The sequence below is a fragment of the Oncorhynchus clarkii genome, chromosome 2 (assembly GCF_045791955.1).
Source record: "Oncorhynchus clarkii lewisi isolate Uvic-CL-2024 chromosome 2, UVic_Ocla_1.0, whole genome shotgun sequence".
Lineage (NCBI taxonomy): Eukaryota > Metazoa > Chordata > Actinopteri > Salmoniformes > Salmonidae > Oncorhynchus > Oncorhynchus clarkii.
The window spans coordinates 58,136,688-58,158,859 of NC_092148.1; the positions used below are offsets into that span (position 1 = coordinate 58,136,688).

General features: G+C 40.6%; 1 protein-coding gene across 1 annotated transcript in view; it reads right to left on the bottom strand.

Annotated features, from left to right (window-relative positions):
* The window catches only part of LOC139381714 (neurotrophic tyrosine kinase, receptor, type 3a), a 253,132-nt gene that overhangs the window by 106,106 nt on the left and 124,854 nt on the right, over nucleotides 1–22,172 (bottom strand). Inside the window, exons 5-11 of the mRNA XM_071125444.1 lie at nucleotides 13,571–13,725; nucleotides 12,879–13,021; nucleotides 12,320–12,461; nucleotides 8,809–9,108; nucleotides 7,056–7,070; nucleotides 4,220–4,275; nucleotides 3,519–3,621 (exon numbers count right to left, since the gene is read on the bottom strand). Of these exons, the coding sequence (XP_070981545.1) occupies nucleotides 3,519–3,621; nucleotides 4,220–4,275; nucleotides 7,056–7,070; nucleotides 8,809–9,108; nucleotides 12,320–12,461; nucleotides 12,879–13,021; nucleotides 13,571–13,725 (914 nt within the window). The remainder of the gene's footprint in view (nucleotides 1–3,518; nucleotides 3,622–4,219; nucleotides 4,276–7,055; nucleotides 7,071–8,808; nucleotides 9,109–12,319; nucleotides 12,462–12,878; nucleotides 13,022–13,570; nucleotides 13,726–22,172) is intronic.

The following is a 22,172-nucleotide window of genomic DNA, read 5'->3' on the forward strand; positions in this document are numbered from 1 at the left end:
AGAGAGAGAGAGAGACTGGGGAAAGAAAAAAGAGAGAGAGAGACTGGGGAAAGAAAGAAAGAGAGAGAGAGAGACTGGGGAAAGAAAAACGAGAGAGAGAGACTGAGGAAAGAAAGAGAGAGAGAGAGAGACTGGGGAAAGAAAGAGAGAGAGAGAGAGACTGGGGAAAGAACAAAAGAGAGAGAGAGAGACTGGGGAAAGAAAAAAGAGAGGGAGAGAGACTGGGGAAAGAAAGAAAGAGAGAGAGAGAGAGAGAGAGACTGGGGAAAGAAAAAAGAGAGAGAGAGACTGGGGAAAGAGAGAGAGAGAGAGAGAGACTGGGGAAAGAAAGAGAGAGATAGAGAGACTGGGGAAAGAAAAAAAGAGAGAGAGAGAGAGACTGGGGAAAGAAAAAAAAAGAGAGAGAGAGACAGGGGAAAGAAAAAAGAGAGAGAGAGAGAGAGAGACTGGGGAAAGAACAAAAGAGAGGGAGAGAGACTGGGGAAAGAAAAAAGAGAGGGAGAGAGACTAGGGAAAGAAAAAAGAGAGAGAGAGAGAGACTGGGGAAAGAACAAAAGAGAGAGAGGGAGACTGGGGAAAGAAAAAAGAGAGGGAGAGAGACTGGGGAAAGAACAAAAGAGAGAGAGAGAGACTGGGGAAAGAAAAAAGAGAGGGAGAGAGACTGGGGAAAGAAAGAAAGAGAGAGAGAGAGAGAGAGACTGGGGAAAGAAAAAAAAGAGAGAGAGATAGAGACTGGGGAAAGAAAAAAGAGAGAGAGAGAGACTGGGGAAAGAAAAAAGAGAGAGAGAGAGACTGGGGAAAGAAAAAGAGAGGGAGAGAGACTGGGGAAAGAGAGAGAGAGAGAGACTGGGGAAAGAAAAAAAGAGAGAGAGACTGGGGAAAGAAAGAAAGAGAGAGAGAGAGAGAGACTGGGAAAGAAAAACGAGAGAGAGAGACTGAGGAAAGAAAGAGAGAGAGAGAGAGACTGGGGAAAGAAAGAGAGAGATAGAGAGACTGGGGAAAGAACAAAAGAGAGAGAGAGAGAGACTGGGGAAAGAAAAAAGAGAGGGAGAGAGACTGGGGAAAGAAAGAAAGAGAGAGAGAGAGAGAGACTGGGGAAAGAAAAAAGAGAGAGAGAGACTGGGGAAAGAGAGAGAGAGAGAGAGAGAGACTGGGGAAAGAAAGAGAGAGAGAGAGAGACTGGGGAAAGAACAAAAGAGAGAGAGGGAGACTGGGGAAAGAAAAAAGAGAGGGAGAGAGACTGGGGAAAGAACAAAAGAGAGAGAGAGAGACTGGGGAAAGAAAAAAGAGAGGGAGAGAGACTGGGGAAAGAAAGAAAGAGAGAGAGAGAGAGAGACTGGGGAAAGAAAAAAAAGAGAGAGAGATAGAGACTGGGGAAAGAAAAAAGAGAGAGAGAGAGACTGGGGAAAGAAAAGAGAGAGAGAGAGAGACTGGGGAAAGAAAAAGAGAGGGAGAGAGACTGGGGAAAGAGAAAGAGAGAGAGACTGGGGAAAGAAAAAAGAGAGAGAGAGACTGGGGAAAGAAAGAAAGAGAGAGAGAGAGAGAGAGACTGGGGAAAGAAAAACGAGAGAGAGAGACTGAGGAAAGAAAGAGAGAGAGAGAGAGACTGGGGAAAGAAAGAGAGAGAGAGAGAGACTGGGGAAAGAACAAAAGAGAGAGAGAGAGAGACTGGGGAAAGAAAAAAGAGAGGGAGAGAGACTGGGGAAAGAAAGAAAGAGAGAGAGAGAGAGAGAGAGAGAGACTGGGGAAAGAAAAGAGAGAGAGAGAGACTGGGGAAAGAGAGAGAGAGAGAGAGACTGGGGAAAGAAAGAGAGAGAGAGAGAGACTGGGGAAAGAACAAAAGAGAGAGAGACTGGGGAAATAACAAAAGAGAGAGAGAGAGAGACTGGGGAAAGAAAAAAAGAGAGAGAGACTGGGGAAAGAAAGAGAGAGAGAGAGACTGGGGAAAGAACAAAAGAGAGAGAGAGACTGGAGAAAGAACAAAAGAGAGAGAGAGAGACTGGGGAAAGAAAAGAGAGAGAGAGAGAAAGAGACTGTGGAAAGAAAAAAAGAGAGAGAGAGAGACTGGGGAAAGAAAAAAAGAGAGAGAGAGGGAGAGACTGTGGAAAGAAAAAGAGAGAGAGAGAGAAAGAGACTGTGGAAAGAAAAAAAGAGAGAGAGAGAAAGAGACTGTGGAAAGAAAAGAGAGAGAGAGAGAGAGACTGGGGAAAGAAAAAAAGAGAGAGAGAGAGAGACTGTGGAAAGAAAAAAGAGAGAGAGAGAGACTGGGGAAAGAAAAAAAGAGAGAGAGAGACTGGGGAAAGAAAGAGAGAGAGAGACTGGGGAAAGAAAAAAAGAGAGAGAGAGAGACTGGGGAAAGAAAAGAGAGAGAGAGAGAGACTGGGGAAAGAAAAAAAGAAAGAGAGAGACTGGGGAAAGAAAGAGAGAGAGAGAGAGACTGGGGAAAGAAAAAAAGAGAGAGAGAGACTGGGGAAAGAAAGAGAGAGAGGTTGTCTAAATCCCCCTAAGCTATGTCTACACAAAATGGCACCAGGCAATGCACAACCATCAGCCAAAGCCGGCAGGTGTTACCTGAAACACTGTAAACACTGTCATACAGTTTATAACAGCAGCAGAGCCAATACCTGAGACAGGGCTGTTCCAGGGGAAGGGACATGAAGCCGAGAGAGAGGTGGTTACTACTACTGCATCACCGTCACCCCCTCCTGCTGCAGTCAGAGAAAGCACCAAGCCCAACACGGTACACAGCGGAACCAGCTGCATCAGCCACCAGAAGACATTGATAAGTAGTGCTTGGACGTGATTCAAAAAATATAAGCTTAGGCTGCACTGAGCCATATTTGGAATTGGTTGGCATTACTGACACTACTGCAAACTCATTCTTCACAGGGATCAAATCTGCAATATGGCAAGCATTACCCCCACCTCCGCCTGCCGGCCCACATACCAAGACAAGCACTAGATCAAATAAAGTGTAAGTAGCGATACTGTTGTGTGCTGTATACAGATGAGAAAGTGGACCGTGTATACAGTTTATGGCAGTGGTATTCAAAGTCAGGGTCGCAACCCCAATTGCGGTCGGGGTTATGACATCAAGTGGGATCGCCAGGGGAAATGCAATGCGGTCTCTCCCTGAAAAATGTAATAATCATGAGCCAATATATTAACATCTTTGAGAGTTCATTTGAAAAACACCATTTTATTGAGTAAATGTATTTATTGGTTTATTTTCATAGGATAAATAAATTGAAGGTTATTTGTTGATGTAAATATCTAAATCTAGTGGGCGGTGGGGTTTTAAGGTTGTGTCAATAGATTTGGGGTAGGGTGTGGTTCTGAAAGAATTGAAATACCACAGGTGGATGTCATAAAAAGACAACACAACAATGTACTTGGCCGGAAAGGGATAAAGAAGCACAAAGTCTGTATAATGTCTTATTTTGGCAGCTGAGGCACTACCTAAGAAAACAATGTCTAAATGATAACTTCCTTTCAGAAGAACACTGGGTGTGTCTTACCTTTCATTCCAAACTTCGAACGTCGGCCATATTTGTTGATGAGAACAAACAGGACAACAAGAAGGACACAGGCAAATCCAGCAAGGCCCACAGCAATAGACACCTGGAAGACGACAAGACAGGGCTTGTGAGAGTAAGTCTCACAATAAAGATATCTACCTCCAAAAAACGGAATAGCCAACAGTCATGAAGCCTACAGTAAATGCAGGGCTTGTGAAAACTGGATTAGTAGTGCAATGTTTGGCTGAAAACTGCCATTATACATTCTCCGCTGGCAATAACAAAACAAAGAGTAATCAGAAAGGAGAAGCCCAAAATGAGAGAGGAAAACCGTCATACGGTATAATTAGGACCTCCAAACAATTGGAAATCGTCTCTCCTCCCATGTCACTGCTCTCTTCCCCATTAAAACCTTCAAATGAGGAAATAATCTCCATCTCGTCAATTACAGCACAAAGATGAGCGAAATTACATTTTTAAGAAGTTGTTAAACACAGTGGCCAAAAAGGAAAAGGCAGATAGGAGCGAGCTACAAGGCGAGGGAGTGAAAAAGAAACGGATTAAAATAGCTCAAACTAAAGCCTCTTTTTAGTTGTTGTTCCCAGGAAAAAGAAGAAGAAGTTGATGTTGTGTATACAGGCTGTATCTCTACTAGATTAGAAAAGCCACTTAGTTGAGCACCACAGTGTTCTCAAACTCACCCCGAATGTGTCCTCCTCAGGCCTGTGTGTTACTGTGATGGTCGGTGTTGGAGTCCCTGTGATGAAGACAAAATAAACACCATTGATGAAAGTACGTTTACATGTGCAGTAAATCCTGAATACCTAACATGCAGTCTACACAATCATTCTGAACAACTAGCCATAGGCATAGAGATGCACATACAGAGTAGGAATCCATGATGGGAGGGGAGAAGGGTGGGTATGACCTACAGTGTGTACCAGATCAAAGAATTATGGCACACACCCACATTTCTTGCAGCTAACTGATGTTATGCTTAATGCTTTGTAAACTGTGTAGAGTCCGTTGGGTTGTTGCCCTTCACAGATCTGCTTCCATTTCTGATACAATGAGACCTTTTCAAGTCTCTCATTTGTATCCACTTCTATGGAGACACAAATACCCCTGGGTTGCCCTCCCATCATGCTCTCTGCTAACAGGCCGCGGTGCGAAGCAATGTGGTGTAGCGGAACCGAACAGAAAAGAACAGAACAGTGCCGGGTGTTTCTGATGAGCCCGTCTGTCCTGCGCGGCCTCTTCCTGCCTTCCTACCACCAAGTGGACTCATCCAACATCATTTTGAGCCCTGACAGTAACAATCTGTCACTCTTTCGCTTTCGCGTTCAGGATTTATTATGCGTGGAAAATCCCAATGAAGCTCTGGCGTGATGTCAATTTGAGAGCCTGGGGATGAAGGTCAGTGGCTGTGCTTGCCTCTACATTTACCTCCTAAATTAGAACAGATTAAAGACTAAATGAGCCTGTTGGTCCTCCAATGATAGAGGTGTCTAGCTGTAACCTTGAGTCTTACCCAGCTAATGTAGGCAGTATATGGTGGCAACAACATTTTGGAATTAGGGTAGTGAATATCAGAAGATTAAAATTACATCAAATGTAAGCTCCCATGACCTTTTTGTTGCTCTGCTTATTAAATAGATGCCATGGTACTATTTACGTCACTGTGCTATTTACATATTTCCTGCTACTATTTCTTGTTGACTGTCTGAAAAGAAAAATCACTTACCATAACCCCCTAGAGTTGTTTTAATCACCTTTTCTTTCAGTTTAATCTGTGTGTTTGAGCTAGAGACTTCCAGGTTCTTGCATGTCATGGTACTATTCGTGTCATGGTACTATTCATTTCATGGTACTATTCGTGTCATGGTACTATGTGTGTCATGGTACTATTCATGTCATGGTACTATTTATGTCATGGTACTATGTGTGTCATGGTACTATTCAGGTCATTGTACTATTTATGTCATGGTACTATTCGTGTCATGGTACTATTTATGTTATGGTACTATTTATGTCATGGTACTATTCGTGTCATGGTACTATGTGTGTCATGGTACTATTCGTGTCATGGTACTATTCGTGTCATGGTACTATTCGTGTCATGGCACTATTCGTGTCATGGCACTATTCATGTCATGGTACCATTTATGTCATGGTCCTATTCATGTCATGGTACTATTTATGTCATGGTACTATTCATGTCATGGCATTATTCGTGTCATGGTACTATTCGTGTCATGGTACTATTTATGTCATGGTACTATTCATGTCATGGCACTATTCGTGTCATTTTACTATTCGTGTCATGGTACTATTTATGTCATGGTACTATTCATGTCATGGTACTATTTATGTCATGGTAATATTCATGTCATGGTACTATTCGTGTCATTTTACTATTCGTGTCATGGTACTATTTATGTCATGGTACTATGTGTGTCATGGTACTATTCGTGTCATTTTACTATTCGTGTCATTTTACTATTCATGTCATGGTACTATTCGTGTCATGGTACTATTCATGTCATGGTACTATTTATGTCATGGTACTATTTATGTCATGGTACTATTTATGTCATGGTACTATTCATGTCATGGTACTATTCATGTCATGGTACTATTCGTGTCATGGTACTATTTATGTCATGGTACTATTTATGTCATGGTACTATTTATGTCATGGTACTATTCATGTCATGGTACTAGTCTTGTCATGGTACTATTTATGTCATGGTACTATTCATGTCATGGTACTATTCATGTCATGGTACTATTTATGTCATGGTACTATTCATGTCATGGTACTATTCATGTCATGGTACTATTTATGTCATGGTACTATTCATGTCATGGTACTATTTATGTCATGGTACTATTCATGTCATGGTACTATTCGTGTCATTTTACTATTCGTGTCATGGTACTATTTATGTCATGGTACTATGTGTGTCATGGTACTTTTCGTGTCATTTTACTATTCGTGTCATTTTACTATTCATGTCATGGTACTATTCGTGTCATGGTACTATTCATGTCATGGTACTATTTATGTCATGGTACTATTCATGTCATGGTACTATTTATGTCATGGTACTATTTATGTCATGGTACTATTTATGTCATGGTACTATTTATGTCATGGTACTATTCATGTCATGGTACTATTTGTGTCATGGTACTATTTATGTCATGGTACTATTTATGTCATGGTACTATTTATGTCATGGTACTATATATGTCATGGTACTATTCATGTCATGGTACTATTCGTGTCATGGTACTATTTATGTCATGGTACTATTTATGTCATGGTACTATTTATGTCATGGTACTATTTATGTCATGGTACTATTTATGTCATGGTACTATTCATGTCATGGTACTATTTATGTCATGGTACTATTCATGTCATGGTACTATTCATGTCATGGTACTATTTATGTCATGGTACTATTCATGTCATGGTACTATTTATGTAATGGTACTATTTCTTGTTGACTGTCTGAAAAGATCACTTACCATAATCACCATAATCTGTGGGAAAAGAAGACAGAAGAGTCATCATCAGTGGCGTGTTCAACCAATGTGTATATGCACAGTGCATGTTCAAAGAAGAACGCCACTTTCACTCTCCACTGTTAAAATAGAAAGACTCAAAACACCATCATTGCGTAGTAAAACCATGACAAGTAGTGCAGGTGTTTGAATGTAAACACGATGAAAGTGTTACTGAACGGATTTCAAAACAGAATGGAAGTAGTCTGAAACAACCAAAGTGTTTATTCAATCTGGATCATTGTGTTTTTAAGAGAGTGATGTGAAAAGACTTTCTGGTGTTTCAGTATATGTAAAAGGCAGCACCAAAACACACAAATAATGTTTTGGCAGACACTGTCTCTCAGACAGTATAATCAAATGTTTTTAAATTGCAAATGGTTAATAGCATGAATATTGATTGATTATAAATATGTATTTAATTTCAGTTAATATTTCGATTAACATTTTAAGGAAGACACTGGTAATGTAATACTTTTCCTAGAGTTTGGCACTAATTATAGGCCACAGTTGCCAGGCAACTTTGTGATATTAAAAATAATGTTACATTCCAAATGGGCTATGTAAATTAAAGCAGAGGTCAAATCAAATCACATTTTATTGGTCACATTCCCTCTAGCAAACTCTATGGTCAAATATAAAAACAGGCAAGTTTGCGTGTGCTTCCCCTGTTTTCGGGTCCTTCATAAACTCAGACAGCTGAGAGCACACCAAATACTCAGATGAAACGCTCCAAAAAAATCCAAGAAAGTATGTGTCAATAAACATTAGCATAATGGATGACTGGTGGATCACAATGAGCCCTGGGCTTAAGTTTTGTACAAGAGTGAGTAATTTTTTTCTTCCATGAAAGTGAAATATAATGTCACATTTTTTATTTAGAAGAATATGATAAATACCTTACAGATTCAACTGTCTTACTTTATCAACATAAAATTGTGAAAGACCCGTTAAATGTTTTGTCATTTGATCATTTGCATTTGAAGCTTCAATCAGGTCTTGAAAAAGTACTAAATAATTCACATCTATATTTTCTCGTGTTCTTTGTTTGAGCAAAACACTGGCCCTTTGACCTTTTGGAATGACCAATGTCGAGTTTAGTTACACCATCTATACATGTGGAAGGATCTAGTTCTGCACTAAACAGGATGCGAAACACCAAAGCATTTTCAACCTTTTACAGATTAGTGGGCCCTTTGAGCCTGGACCAGGGTTGAGGGGAACTGTTATAGGCCAAATGTTGCTGGAGCTGCTAACAAAACATTTCATCTGACATTCTTGTGAGCAGTGCTGTTGTAATTACCGTTGTATTACTATTTATTGCTATTAAAAAATATATTTCAAACGTTTGTTGTGCTGTCTTGGTATGATGGGTGGGGTGGGAGGGAGGGGAATGAAGGACCGGGGAGCTTGTACTGTTATCAAATGACAATCTACAAGTAAAGGATTTCTCTCTAAAGAATAGAGCAACATTCCCAATGAGATCTTATCTTCACCTCTAAATAAATCCCCTTTATTAATAGAGGCGTGACAGCGAGAGAGACTGTTTCTACATTCACCAGTGAACCCGTTAATAAGACAGTAGCACTTAACAGTTTAAGCTCTGCTGCTCCGATCCATGCAATATCCTGTTGGACTCACAAAAGGTTGCAGGTATAAAGCTACTTTATACCTGCACTGCTCTACATAGCTACTATAGCAAGTCAAATCTACCTACCGTCTGAAAACGGGGCGTTGAGGAAGTGTCCATACACTGTCTTGGTGGCGACTCCTAGGAAGTTGCTAGCTTCCAGAGTGTAGTTGCCGTTGTTGTGGTGCGTGGGGTCCTTGAAGTTGAGGCATCCCTCTAGGTAGTCCTGGTAGGTATCCATCTCAGTGCGGATGTAGTCACTGGGGGGGATCTCCTTGTCCCGGTGGAACCAGCGCAGGGTAGGCTGGGGGTTACCACGCACTGTGAACTCTATGCAGGTTTCATGGCGACGCTCGGGCTCGTCTAGCTTCAGGATGGTGGGGGGGACTGTTGGGAGGGAGGACAGACATAAACGAGGTATGTCAGAGATGTGTTTTCAATGTGTTGGCATCATGACATGTGACACACACAATCTTCTAGTTACACTATGTACCAATGTTCAGGGGGTGTGACTTGTTATTTCTTGCTTGTGAGTGGTTTGAAGGCCAGCAGTATAAATGGTGTTTTGATGATCTCTGAAGCTGCTGCTAGGATGTGGCTGCTGACCACAGGAACATTGGGTTGTCTCCAGGCTTTTGGCTGAGTGGACACATCACCCCCTCTGAAGGATGCCAGCCAGAGGCAGTAATAATATCACACCTCATAAAAGCGCCCACCATATACTGTAACTCCACAGCCATGGTCGGTATGTTGAAAGCTAGCTAACCATCTGCAATTACAGGGCTGTAAATGTGCCATACTGAGCTCACATAAAGCATCAATCATACTTCGATTCACTGTTAATATACACATTAAGAGAGCATGCCAATTTCTTCATTGTTAGTTAATGCAAGGTCAAACGCAGGGGGTCTCTGTGAAAACTAAGTGCTTGTGAGAGAGCAGGGAGAAAGAGAGAGCGAGAGAGAGAGAGAGTGTGAGAGAGGTTAAGAGAGCGTAGGAGAGAGAGAGACTTGAGTTTGCGGATCTCATCATTATCTCTGGCAATCAATACTGTATGTATTGGGTACTGAGAGAATAGTGTTACACCCCTGTTGCCATCGCCCGTCAGTATGAATGTAAATGCAGGAGCAACAAACAATTATCATATTACCCTGTAATGGTATCCAGCTAATGGAAACAGTGTGGTCTAATAAAGGACGTAAGTCTGGGCCAGAGAAATGTCCACCATAGTAACAATCAAATGCATAATAAAAATAAAATAAAATAAAAAAAAGCAACGTTGGAGGAGTTTAACTGAAAAGAAAAGAAAAGTTCTCAATATTGTTTCAATATATGTACATTGATTGATTCATTAATCCTATGCTACTGAAATATAAATAACATACATTTTTCTAAACTAATCCAATCATTTAATTTTATTGACAACATATTCAATTAGGATCTCACTTGTTGAAGGCCACAGGACTGAAAATGAATGAATGCAACAACCATGTCTGTGTCTCTAGCAAACACAGTCATGGGTGGTACTGGTAACTCTAAAATTCACTCTAAAGGAACCATGTAAAATATGCAAATGCAGCTTAAACTCCTACAGCAGGGCTATTCAATTCCGATCCTGGAAGGCCGAAACATTCCTTGTTTGGGATTTTGTATGGTTCTTCAAAGAACCATCCCATTTATGGTTCTTCAGAGACCCTACAATGATTCCCTTATGCCATCGATCTCAATAACCTAATTTGGTTCCAACTTTGAGTGTTCCTTGAAAACAGTGTTTTGTGATGATCATAGGAACATCGTGCCAACATAAAGTGTGGAACCTTAGTGACGCGAATATCAAACTGACAGCAATTATTTCCTGGCTTGACTGTCAGTTAGTCTAACTAATCACCACAGCTGTTGACTCTCTGTTTTAAGGCGTTTCCAACAGACACGCCAAGCGGCTGTTGGGATGATTGGCAATTACCAAGAAAACCAAAAGAGCATGTGGTTTCATGAAGAACATCACAAACAAAAACAAATGGCTTTGCAGTGCAGCACCAGTGCACCGTCACTGAATAACTTGCATGACCTTCTAGATGTTTCCCAACGAACAGAGTCAGAGCTCCCCTCTCCTCGCTCTCCTGGAAAGCAATCACGCACATTATGTGATGAACATTCTATAAATCGCTGTCATCTTTCACGGAAAGGACCACTGCCTTCTCATCAATGAAGTATCCACATCCAAGGGAACCACCCGCCAGCTCGCGCGGATCAATACTCAACACAATGACCTCTCGGCACTTACAGAATGTAGAGGATAGAACGCATAACAGTACTGATAGAATGGATAAGAGTAGGCTTAGTTATATAATGGATGGGATAGTATTGGAATGGTAAGAATACGATAGAAAGGAGCAATGATCGAATGGATAGAATTGCATGGATAGGAGTACTTATAGAATGGATAGGAGTACTTATAGAATGGATAGGAGTACTTATAGAATGGATAATAGTACTTATAGAATAGATAGGAGTACTTATAGAATGGATAAGAGAACTTATAGAATGGATAAGAGTACTTATAGAATGGATAGGAGTACTTATAGAATGGATAAGAGTACTTATAGAATGGATAGGAGTACTTACAGAATGGATAAGAGTACTTATAGAATGGATAGGAGTACTTATAGAATGGATAAGAGTAGTTACTGGGTAGACTAGTGGTTAGAGCGTTGGGCCAGTAACCGAAAGATTGCTAGATTGAATCCCCGAGCTGACAAGGTAAAAATCTGTCATCCTGCCCCTGAACAAGGCCGCTAACCCGCTGTTCTTAGGCCGTCATTGTAAATAAGAATTTGTTCTTAACTGACTTGCCTAGTAAAATAAAAAAACTTACAGAAGGGATAAGAGTAGTTATCCAATATAAACTCCCTCTTATAGATTGTAGCCTAAATTCAATAGTCATCATAAAAGGGAGGTTCCTTAATGAGGCATTTTACACATATAATTCCACTAGTCTACTTTATAGAAGAATGTACATATAACGAATGCATGGCAGCATTTACATAAAATAAGACAATTAAACATCTCATTAAAAGGGAAATCTGCAGTTGTTACATCCATTTTTTTTTAAACCTGTAAATGAATCATATATGAATCATCCCTCGGCTTTTTACTGAACCAGGGGTGGGGAGGACACTTTGTTATTGCTCCAGCTGCATATTGCCGCTTTAACTGCATTTAAAATCTAAATCGTGTTGTAACAAGGTGCTTGACACCTCTACATTATTCATGGTCTGACTGTGAGCTGAATATTGGTGTTATCTGTTGGTACATGGGCCTCTGAGATGAATATTGGTGTTATCTGTTGGTACATGGGCCTCTGAGATGAATATTGGTGTTATCTGTTGGTACATTGGCCTCTGAGATGAATATTGGTGTTATCTGTTGGTACATGGGCCTCTGAGATGAATATTGGTGTTATCTGTTGGTACATGGGCCTCTGAGATGAATATTGAGCTGAATACCATCATCAAACAGCAAACACTTGAGAGTGCTTGTGGTCTGCAATTTGATAAATAAAACTTTGAACTTGAACTGGTCGTTGGTAGCTACGTACAATGGACAGTGAGCTGGATGGAGGCGTTGGCCATCCCCACTTTGTTCTCTGCTATACAGGTCAGCATGTAGAAGTTGTCATCACGGCTCACGTTGACCAGGGTCAGGTTGATGGAGTGGACATTGGGCCAGTACACGTTGGACTGGACAGAGCAGGAGAGAAAGACAAGTGAGTGGCACTGTAGGATAAAGAGTGCATTGGGGCATTGGGGCAGACAATTTATTTTATTCAGCTACAATTCTCTGCATAAAGCAGGTTAACTGCATTTTCAGAAAGCTATGAAATCACAAGCACACAAACACAGTTGGTGTCAGTTCCATTTAATTTCCTCAATTGGACATAGAATTTATCTTCATAGCACAACAACAGAATTCCAGAATTGCCTGGAATCTAAATAGAATGCACCCTAAAGTTGCACTGTAGCTAAAACTAACTCCAAGGTCACACGCCAAGTTGTTTCCTGCAGCTACCTAGAGACAAAGCACAATGGTTCGACCATTACAATGAAGAATAGCACAGTGCATTATGGGTCCCTTTGTGTGTGTCCTGGCTAACCCACCTGGTGAGTGTTGATGGAGTGGAGGTCATTGACGGTCCAGTCCACCTCAGGGAGGGGGGATCCAGATCCATTACAGGTGACGGTGACTCTGTCCCCCTCAATCACTGTGAGATTATAGTGGGTCACACTAATGTCCGGCAAGTCTGGTGGGGGCGAGGGAGAGAGAGAGAGAGGGGGGGGGGGGGGGGGCAGAGAGAGAAAGAGAGAGAGAATACAATAGCAGCCAGACACAGCACACTTGACATTCTGACTGAGACACTTTAAGCTATTGTGAATTCTATTTGTGAGCGGGACAGGAAGGAACAAGCAGAGTTTCAGAAAGGTGAGTTGTCATCACTCTTTTTGCTCGACTCTCATGAGATAAGTTACGTCAGGCGTTTATGTAATTCTTGTGAAAGTGATATATATGGCCTACCCACTGGGCACAGACAAATTTAAACCTCTACTTTTGATTTACATTTGGTTGAGTTGTCAACTAATGTGAATTCAACGTTAGTTGACAATCCATGGCAATGGATGTAGGTTAAATGAGTGAAAAAAAATACTAAATTCCTCTACGTTTTCCACATTGATGCAACGTCATCAGACATAATTTTGGGGGTTGGAATGATGTGGAAACAATGTTGATTCAACCAGTTTCTTCAACCATGGGATGATTGAGGAGGGGGGATCATGGCGGCGGTGGCTCGTACCACAGAGGGAGATATTCATAGCTTGGAGAGGGATCTTGGAGGCTCCGTTGTTGCAGAATAACAGCTGGGTGTGCAGGCCAGCCTCCCCTCGCTGCTGCCACAGCTGGATCCAGCGGATATCACAGCCACACTCAAACACCACTTCTTCCAGCCTCCTGTTAGAGAGAGAGAGAGAGAGAGAGAGAGAGAGAGAGAGAGAGAGAGAGAGAGAGAGAGAGCGCAAGAGAATAAAGGAGAGAATTAGAAAATATATGTTGAGAAACAACACAATGCAACTGTGGTCATTTAATGTGTAGTCAGATGTAGGTGAAGGACATTGTTATCATTCAGTCCAGCCCCAAACATTCATCACAACATGCCTGGGGAGGAACTGGAGACATTCCATCTCATCTCCAGGCCAGGTTGGGCTAACTGTACCGTGTGACTGGGGCTGGGAGAGGGTGGACATGATTTGGACTTGCTTTTCCCTCAACAAACATGCACGAGCCCTGACTAAATAATTCATATTAAAAAAACCTCAGAGGTAAATGTCCGTACCTGCGTGAAAATCGGTGCAAACAAAACCCTGTGTGTTCACGCTATAGACTTCCTTTTTGAATGGGCTGCGTCGCGATCCACTGAATCCGGCGATGTCGGCCATTCGCCTATGCGGTAGACAGGCACTTCCCAAGTCAGTGTTGTTGGAAATGATAGGATGCCAAAAAGTTACTTTCACGAAAACGTCTGTCAAGTCCAAATGGTTTGAACTAGAAACTATTTAGTTTACCCCACTATCGAAAGCTGAGACTCTCAAAAGCACAAGCATGTAGGCTGTTTTGCTCTAGGTTTTGCTCTACAAGCATCACGAGACACATCTGAAGGTAAACCGGTATCAGGAGGAAAACATTTATGGAAGTGAATTGGGCATTTCCACGTCAAAGGTATATGGGTCATTTGTTTTTTATCTCATAGATATAGGATAGACAAATCAAATTTGTTTTTTTTAATATATGTTTTGCCATGTGTGAATATGTTATTCAATGCATTTTATGTGTTAATAGCAGTAAGGCCAAATTCAATGTGTCATCCCCCAAAAATTATATTTTAAAAATTATAGCTATAGAGGTCCTAAAATTCAAAACCAATTATCTTTATGATCCATGGTATGACTATCTTTTTATTGTATTCTTTTTTTGTTGTTGACCATCTTAAAACAATTCCATTTGCAGTGTTGGGGAATAGTGAACTACATTTAGTTCAACTACTAATTAAAATACATTTTGCAGTAGCTTGGTGGTAGTTGAACTCAATTCAAATCTAGGTAGTGTTTCCAGGAGTTAATTACTCTTTTTTTGCCATGTAGCGGTGTATCTAACTACTGGAACTACACACCACTTTTTTTTTTGCACCAAAAATCATTCAGTAGTTTGGACACACCTACTCATTTAAGTTTTTTTTTTTTTTTTTACTATTTTGTACATTGTAAAATAATAGTGAAGACATCAAAACTATGAAATAACACATATGGAATCATATAGTAACCAAGAAGTGTAAAAAAAAAGAGATATTCCTTCAAAGTAGCCTCCTTTTTCCTTGATGACAGCTTTGCACACTCTTGGCATTCTCTCAACCGGCTTTATAAGGAATGCTTTTCCAACAGTCTTGAAGGAGTTCCCACATATGCTGAGTACTTGTTGGCTGCTTTTCCTTCACTCTGCGGCCCAACTCATCCCAAACCATCTCAATTGGGTTGAGGTCGGGTGATTGTAGAGGCCAGGTCATCCGATGCAGGACTCCATCACTCTCCATCTTGGTAAAATAGCCCTTACACAGCGGAGAGGTGTGTTTTGGGTCATTGTCCTGCTGAAAAACAAATGGTAGTCCCACTAAGAGCAAGCCAGAAGGGATGGCGTATCGCTGCAGAATGCTGTGGTAGCCATGCTGGTTAAGTGTGCCTTGAATTCTAAATATATCACTGACAATGTCACCAGCAAATCACCCCCACACCATCACACCTTCTCCTCCATACTTCACGGTGGGAACCACACATGCGGAGATCATCCGTTCACCTACTCTGCGTCTCACAAAGACACAGCGGTTGGAACCAAAAATCTCACATTTGGACTCTTCAGAACAAAGGACAGATTTCCACCGGTCTAATGACCATTGCTCTTGTTTCTTGGCCCAAGCAAGTCTCTTCTTATTATTGGTGTCCTTTAGTAGTTGTTTCTTTGCAGCAATTTGACCATGAAGACCTGATTCACGCAGACTCCTCTGAGCAGTTGATGTTGAGATGTGTCTGTTACTTGAACTCTGTGAAGCATTTATTTGGGCTGCAATCTGAGGTGCAGTAAACTCTAATGAACGTATCCTCTGCAGCAGAGTTAACAATGGGTCTTCCTTTCCTGTGAAGGTCCCCATGAGAGCCAGTTTCATCATAGCACTTGATGGTTTTTGCAACTGCACTTGTAGAAACTTTCAAAGTTCTTGACATTTTTCAGATTGATGGACTGTTGTTTCTCTTTGCTTATTTGAGCTGTTCGTGCCATGGTCTTTTACCAAATAGGGATATCTTCTGTATACCACCCCTACCTTGTCACAACACAACTGATTGGCTCAAACGCGATAAGGAGGAAAGAAATTCCACAACTGAACTTTTAACAAGGCACACCTGTTAATTGAAATGCTTTCCAGGTGACTACCTCATGAAGCAGGTTGAGACAATTCCAAGAGTGTGCGAAGCCTGGAATGAGTAAGTGTGTCCAAACTTTTGACTGGTACTGCGTATACAAACATTAAAATACAAAAACACAGTCATGGGAAGTACAAATATAACATCACAAATCACCCAGAAAAACAGTTACATTCCTCCACAAATAATAAAACTCCCCATTTCAATCATTAAAATTGCCCGAACATCACCAGAACATCAAGATAAAATGTATTTTGAATTTTGTTCCAGAAATTCAGTGAACGGTTAGGCAACATAGCTGTCTATACTTCAACAGTGTAGTTAGATAAGACGGAAGTTTATGAAGTAGGGCCTTGTAAACAAAAAAGGGAGTAATGTGGAGATATACGTGTATTTAGCGAAGTCCAGCCAATCTTTTAATACAAGATGCAGCGATGAGTATCAAAACTGTCACTTGTAACAAACAAGCAAATATCAATATAATCAAGAACAGATCAAAAAGGTTGACTGAATTATCTGCTTCCTACTGCTTAGAGAAGGGCACAATCTGTTTAAGTAGAAAAAGACAACTTTAAATCTTAGCTTCTTAACCAGCTGATCTACATGTTTTTAAAATGTCAAATCCATATTAATCCAAATGCTTAAGTATTTATATACTGGAACACGTTTGATTGGAGAACCATCTAATGACTGAACATTTAGTTTGTCTGAAACATTCTCACGAGAGTTTAAAAACAACATGTATTTTGTTTTGCCTGTATTAAGCACACGTTTTCAATCAGCAAGTGATTCCTGCATAGCTATAATATCCGACTCTAGTTTTGACACAGCCAGATCAACAGTCAGGGCAATAGCATACATTATAGTGTCATCAGCATATAGATGAAGTTCACCATTTTTAACAGATTGACCAATGGGATTTATATAAACAGTGAAGAGAGCTGGTCCAAAAATTGACCCCTGTGGTACCTTTACGTACTTCAAGAAATTCTGACTTTACCCCATCAATTACAATGGGCTGAGTTCTGTCACTAAGACAATCACGAAACCATGAACAGGTGTCAGAGGTCATGCCTATCGAGAACAACTTATTCAATAAAATACAAACATCAATGCCCTTATGGAGTGGCAGCACAAAAGCGGATTTCCATCATTTTGGAATATTTCCTGAAAACAATGTTTTTTAAATTTACCCCTTTTTCTCCCCAATTTCATGGTATCCAATTGTTTTAGTAGCTACTATCTTGTCTCATCGCTACAACTCCCATACGGGCTCGGGAGAGATGAAGGTTGAAAGTCATGCGTCCTCCGATACACAACCCAACCAAGCCGCACTGCTTCTTAACACAGCGCGCATCCAACCCGGAAGCCAGCCGCACCAATGTGTCAGAGGAAACACTGTGCACCTGGCAACCTTGGTTGGTGTGCACTGCGCCCGGCCCGCCACAGGAGCCGCTGGTGCACGATGAGACAAGGATATCCCTACCGGCCAAACCCTCCCTAACCCGGACGACGCTAGGCCAATTGTGCGTCGCCCCACGGACCTCCCGGTCACAGCCGGTTACAGCCGGTTACGACAGAGCCTGGGCGCAAATTCAGGGTCTCTGGTGGGACAGCTGGCGCTGCAGTACAGCGCCCGTAACCACTGCACCACCCGGGAGGCCTTGAAAACAATGTTAAATAAAAAATGTGGGTTATTGAGCCAACAATGATGGGTGCTGCACACTTAAGCAGACCAGGATCCAATTGGTCGGCCCCTGTGGATTTCTTGTTGTCTAATGCTAGCAAAGCATCCAGGACTTCATTTTCTGTATATAGAATAAAAGAAAAGCTTTGACTATCATTCAGCAAGTTTCCCCTATCAGCATCCAGCCCAATATCACTGTGAATAGGCTTAAAAGTTATTTCAAAGAGATTACTTGCTGAAATAAAATGGTGATTAAATGCATCAATGAGGCCAGTGTCTGAATTAATTTGTTGTGGCAGAGAGGAGGAAGTAGAACCCTTCAGGAATTTGACCGTTTTCCAGAATTTTGCCGGGTTCCCATTACAATCCGGAAGGGCGGTTACGTAATGATCAGATTTAGCCTTTCTGATTTGTCTAACACAATGATTCCTCAGTTGCTTAAATACTTGCCAGTCCGGGAGTAAGCCTGTGTTCCTGGCCTTGACCCAAGCATCATCTCTTTCATCAATGACTTCTGATAATTCCAGAGTGTACCAGGCATTCAATCTACCTTTAACCCTTACTTTTTTGAAGGGAGCATGATTATTCACAATAGTATTGAAGACCTCTGCAAAAATGCTAGATAAATCAGGTTCAGGGATAGCTGAAATACAATAAATGTCACTCAATTAAAAATAATGTAAAAAACAATAACTATTCACTGAGGTTTTTGAAAGTTCCTCTTTGTGATGACATAAGACTTAGATTTTTGTATTCTCACATCTCTAACACAAACAACTGGGTAATGGTCACTAATGTCTTGGGCAAAGACACCAGTAGAAATATCTCTCTCTCTGATGTATTCGTTAAAATAAGATCAATCGGACTTGACTTTAAAGGATCTTTAGGGTTGGCCGTGTAGGCTTAGTCACCAGCTGGATTAGGTTTAGATCATTACACATGTCTTTTAGATGTTTTGAAGCTTGCATTTCCCAATTAGTTCACTCAGCACAATAACTTCTGATTTAGTAATATGTACTGTAAAAAAAATATTTAGTTGTTTCAACTATATATTATTAAGTATGTGGTTTCACAGCATTTTTTTGTACTAGCTCAAGTTAACATTTTTAGTTGGCCCAAACTTTGCTACAACATGAGAAAACGTAGAGTAGGAAAAAAGTCTGTCACTTTAAAATGATGTGTTTGCTCAATTTGTCTAATATGTTCATTCAACTAGATATTATTGTTTTGGCATCTTACCAAAAAAAGGCTGTCGAACTAACTACAGACACACAGTGCTTTTAACATACAATGTTTACTTACATATTAGACACACACTGAAATACATGTTTACTTACACTTTAGTATTCATTATTATGTCCTCACCTGGTATTTGAACTCAGAATCTCTTGGTTCACAGCATTCCAATCTTCCTGCTATGTCACCATGTCTGTGTATATAACGGATATCACCTGTATTGCTACACTTTGCACTTCAAAATAAAGCTTGGCTCTGATAAAAGTACAATCAATAAAAACGATTTTATTTATCATAGTGATTAAGATTAAAACAGGGTAATTTGCCCCACCAACATTAGACAACTGTAGAGAAAAAAATAAGTAAATCAAATCAATGATGGGGAAATTAGTCAGATTAATTTATAATTGACACAGACATGGTGGCGTAGCAGGAAGATTAAAATTGCCACCAAGAGAGTTCAAATCCCAGGTGAGGACATCATTATTGCTGTATAAATTAACATGGACAACGTGTGTCAAATATGTATTTTGAAAAATGTGTATGTTAAAAGCACTGTATTTGTGTGTAACTAGTTCCACGTCCTTTATTAGGTAAGATGCCAAAATGCTAATTTCTTGTTGAAAGAACATATGGGACAAATTGAGCAAACACATCATTTTAAGTTGACTGAATTTTTGCCCATGTTTTCTCATACTGGAGCTAAGTTCAGGTAACAAGAAGGCTGTGGAACCAGTTACTTAATAATAATTAGTTGAAACAACTAGATTTTTTGGTGTGTTTTTTTAAAGACATTCTGTTAACATATGACTCCAAAGTGAACTGTTCTTGCAATTTAGAGTCTCTGGCATTTCAGATTTACATATAAGAATTTTTCACAAAGTAGTTTGTAGTGAACTACTTTTTCAAAGTAACTTTGGTTAAATAAACTGTATTTTTCTTGAGGGTAGATTTAAAGTATCTTAACTTCTCCCATTGGTAGCTTGGTATATTTCCAGAGTAGCTTCCCCAACACTCTCCATATGTTAACTTAGTATAACCCCCCCACCCAACGCCCCTCTCCAAGGGCTGGGAGCAGATGGACCTGATTTGGACTTCCCCTCAACAAACACCGGCCCTACACCAGCCCTGGCTAAATCATTAATGTCACATTAATGTGAAAGATTTGGATGACACATTTTAAAATGATAGCAGGGTAAAGCTGACATTGTTTTCATACAAACTAAACGTTTTCTTTGTAGAACCACCCAGAGCAAATACACTTTGAAATCCAATATGCTTTGGTGGGTGTCTGTAAATTTCAATATTGAAAATAGAATATCACAGTGCATGAGGATGTACTGTACAGTAAGGCTCATATTATTCTGAAAAAGGATCAATGATGGTTGGAGAACAGAAGGGAGGGAGGGGTGTGATGTCAATACCCTGTGATGTTCCACACATGCAGTACCCACGACCCCCCTCACACCCCGGCCCTCCAGATCCTCACACCCAGGCAGCTCCGGTGAAGAGTGTGGGGCTCTGATGAGACAGACTGGGTAGATATCACTGTTGGCTCCCCCTCTGCTGCTTCAAACAAACCTTTATATGGCATCATGTCATTTCCTCAATTTTAACCCTTAGATGGATTCTCCGGTACTCTAATATACTTTTTAGCCAGTAGTTCTGAAAGTAGCACTCACCAAAAATTGCGATTTCTTGGCTAATTTATATAAAACAGTAATTCTGTTCATGAACTACACCAGCCTAAAGCAGGAGGTTTAAAAAATATTAGTAGTCGCCGAAGTTCCCGGAAGATGTCTTTAAGACACATTTATCCAGACATTTCGTATTCATTAAGATTAGGAGAATGGGTCAAATGAACAGTCCTCACAATTCTTGTACAATAATCAAATATTCAACGTGCCCATTGTTCTCACAGCAATTACAACACTATTCCTTTTCTTTCTTTCATCCTCATGGGAAAACTACTTTCCACTTTTGACATCTTTCCTGACTTTGCAATTATCATCACATTTGTCACATTTGTCTATGGACCAGAAAAGACTATGAAGTGGCAGTTAGGTTGTCTAATCCCTTTATTTCCACATGATGTGCACCACTCGCTTAACGGGCCCTGGCTGCCTGCTGCATGGCTCTCTAAGGGTCTAGCTTGTCCCTCTATAGGGCTGGGGAGAGGAGCTTCTATCTGATCTCCATGGGTGGTACAGCACAGCACACTGGGTCCAACATATGGAAAGAGAGAAAAAACACCTAGACCTGGACGACGTTTCATTAACACCGCATCATCTCAGCTAGCTGTGTGCATGCACACTTATTGATGAACCATTTTTGCAAAATAGAGATGACCTCTCTCATTTACAAGATGGGGTCAGAGAGTGTCAAGTCAAATAAAATCTCATTTGAATTGATACGTGCTTCATAGACTAACAGTGAAATGCTTACTTCTGGGTCCTTTTCCAACCATGCGTTTTCCAACCATGAGTTAAAGATAATGTAAAACATTTAATACAAAAGAGAATTAGCGACAGAAGGCATAAATACACAGTACATAATGAATAAAAATAATGAGTAAAAATAACATACAGGGAGTAGCAAACAACATGGCTATAGACAGGGAGTAGAAAACAACATGGCTATAGACAGGGAGTAGAAAACAACATGGCTATAGACAGGGAGTAGAAAACAACATGGCTATATACAGGGAGTAGAAAACAACATGGCTATATACAGGGAGTAGAAAACAACATGGCTATAGACAGGGAGTAGAAAACAACATGGCTATAGACAGGGAGTAGAAAACAACATGGCTATAGACAGGGAGTAGAAAACAACATGGCTATATACAGGGAGTAGAAAACAACATGGCTATAGACAGGGAGTAGAAAACAACATGGCTATAGACAGGGAGTAGAAAACAACATACATGGAGTAGAAAACAACATGGCTATAGACAGGGAGTAGAAAACAACATGGCTATAGACAGGGAGTAGAAAACAACATGGCTA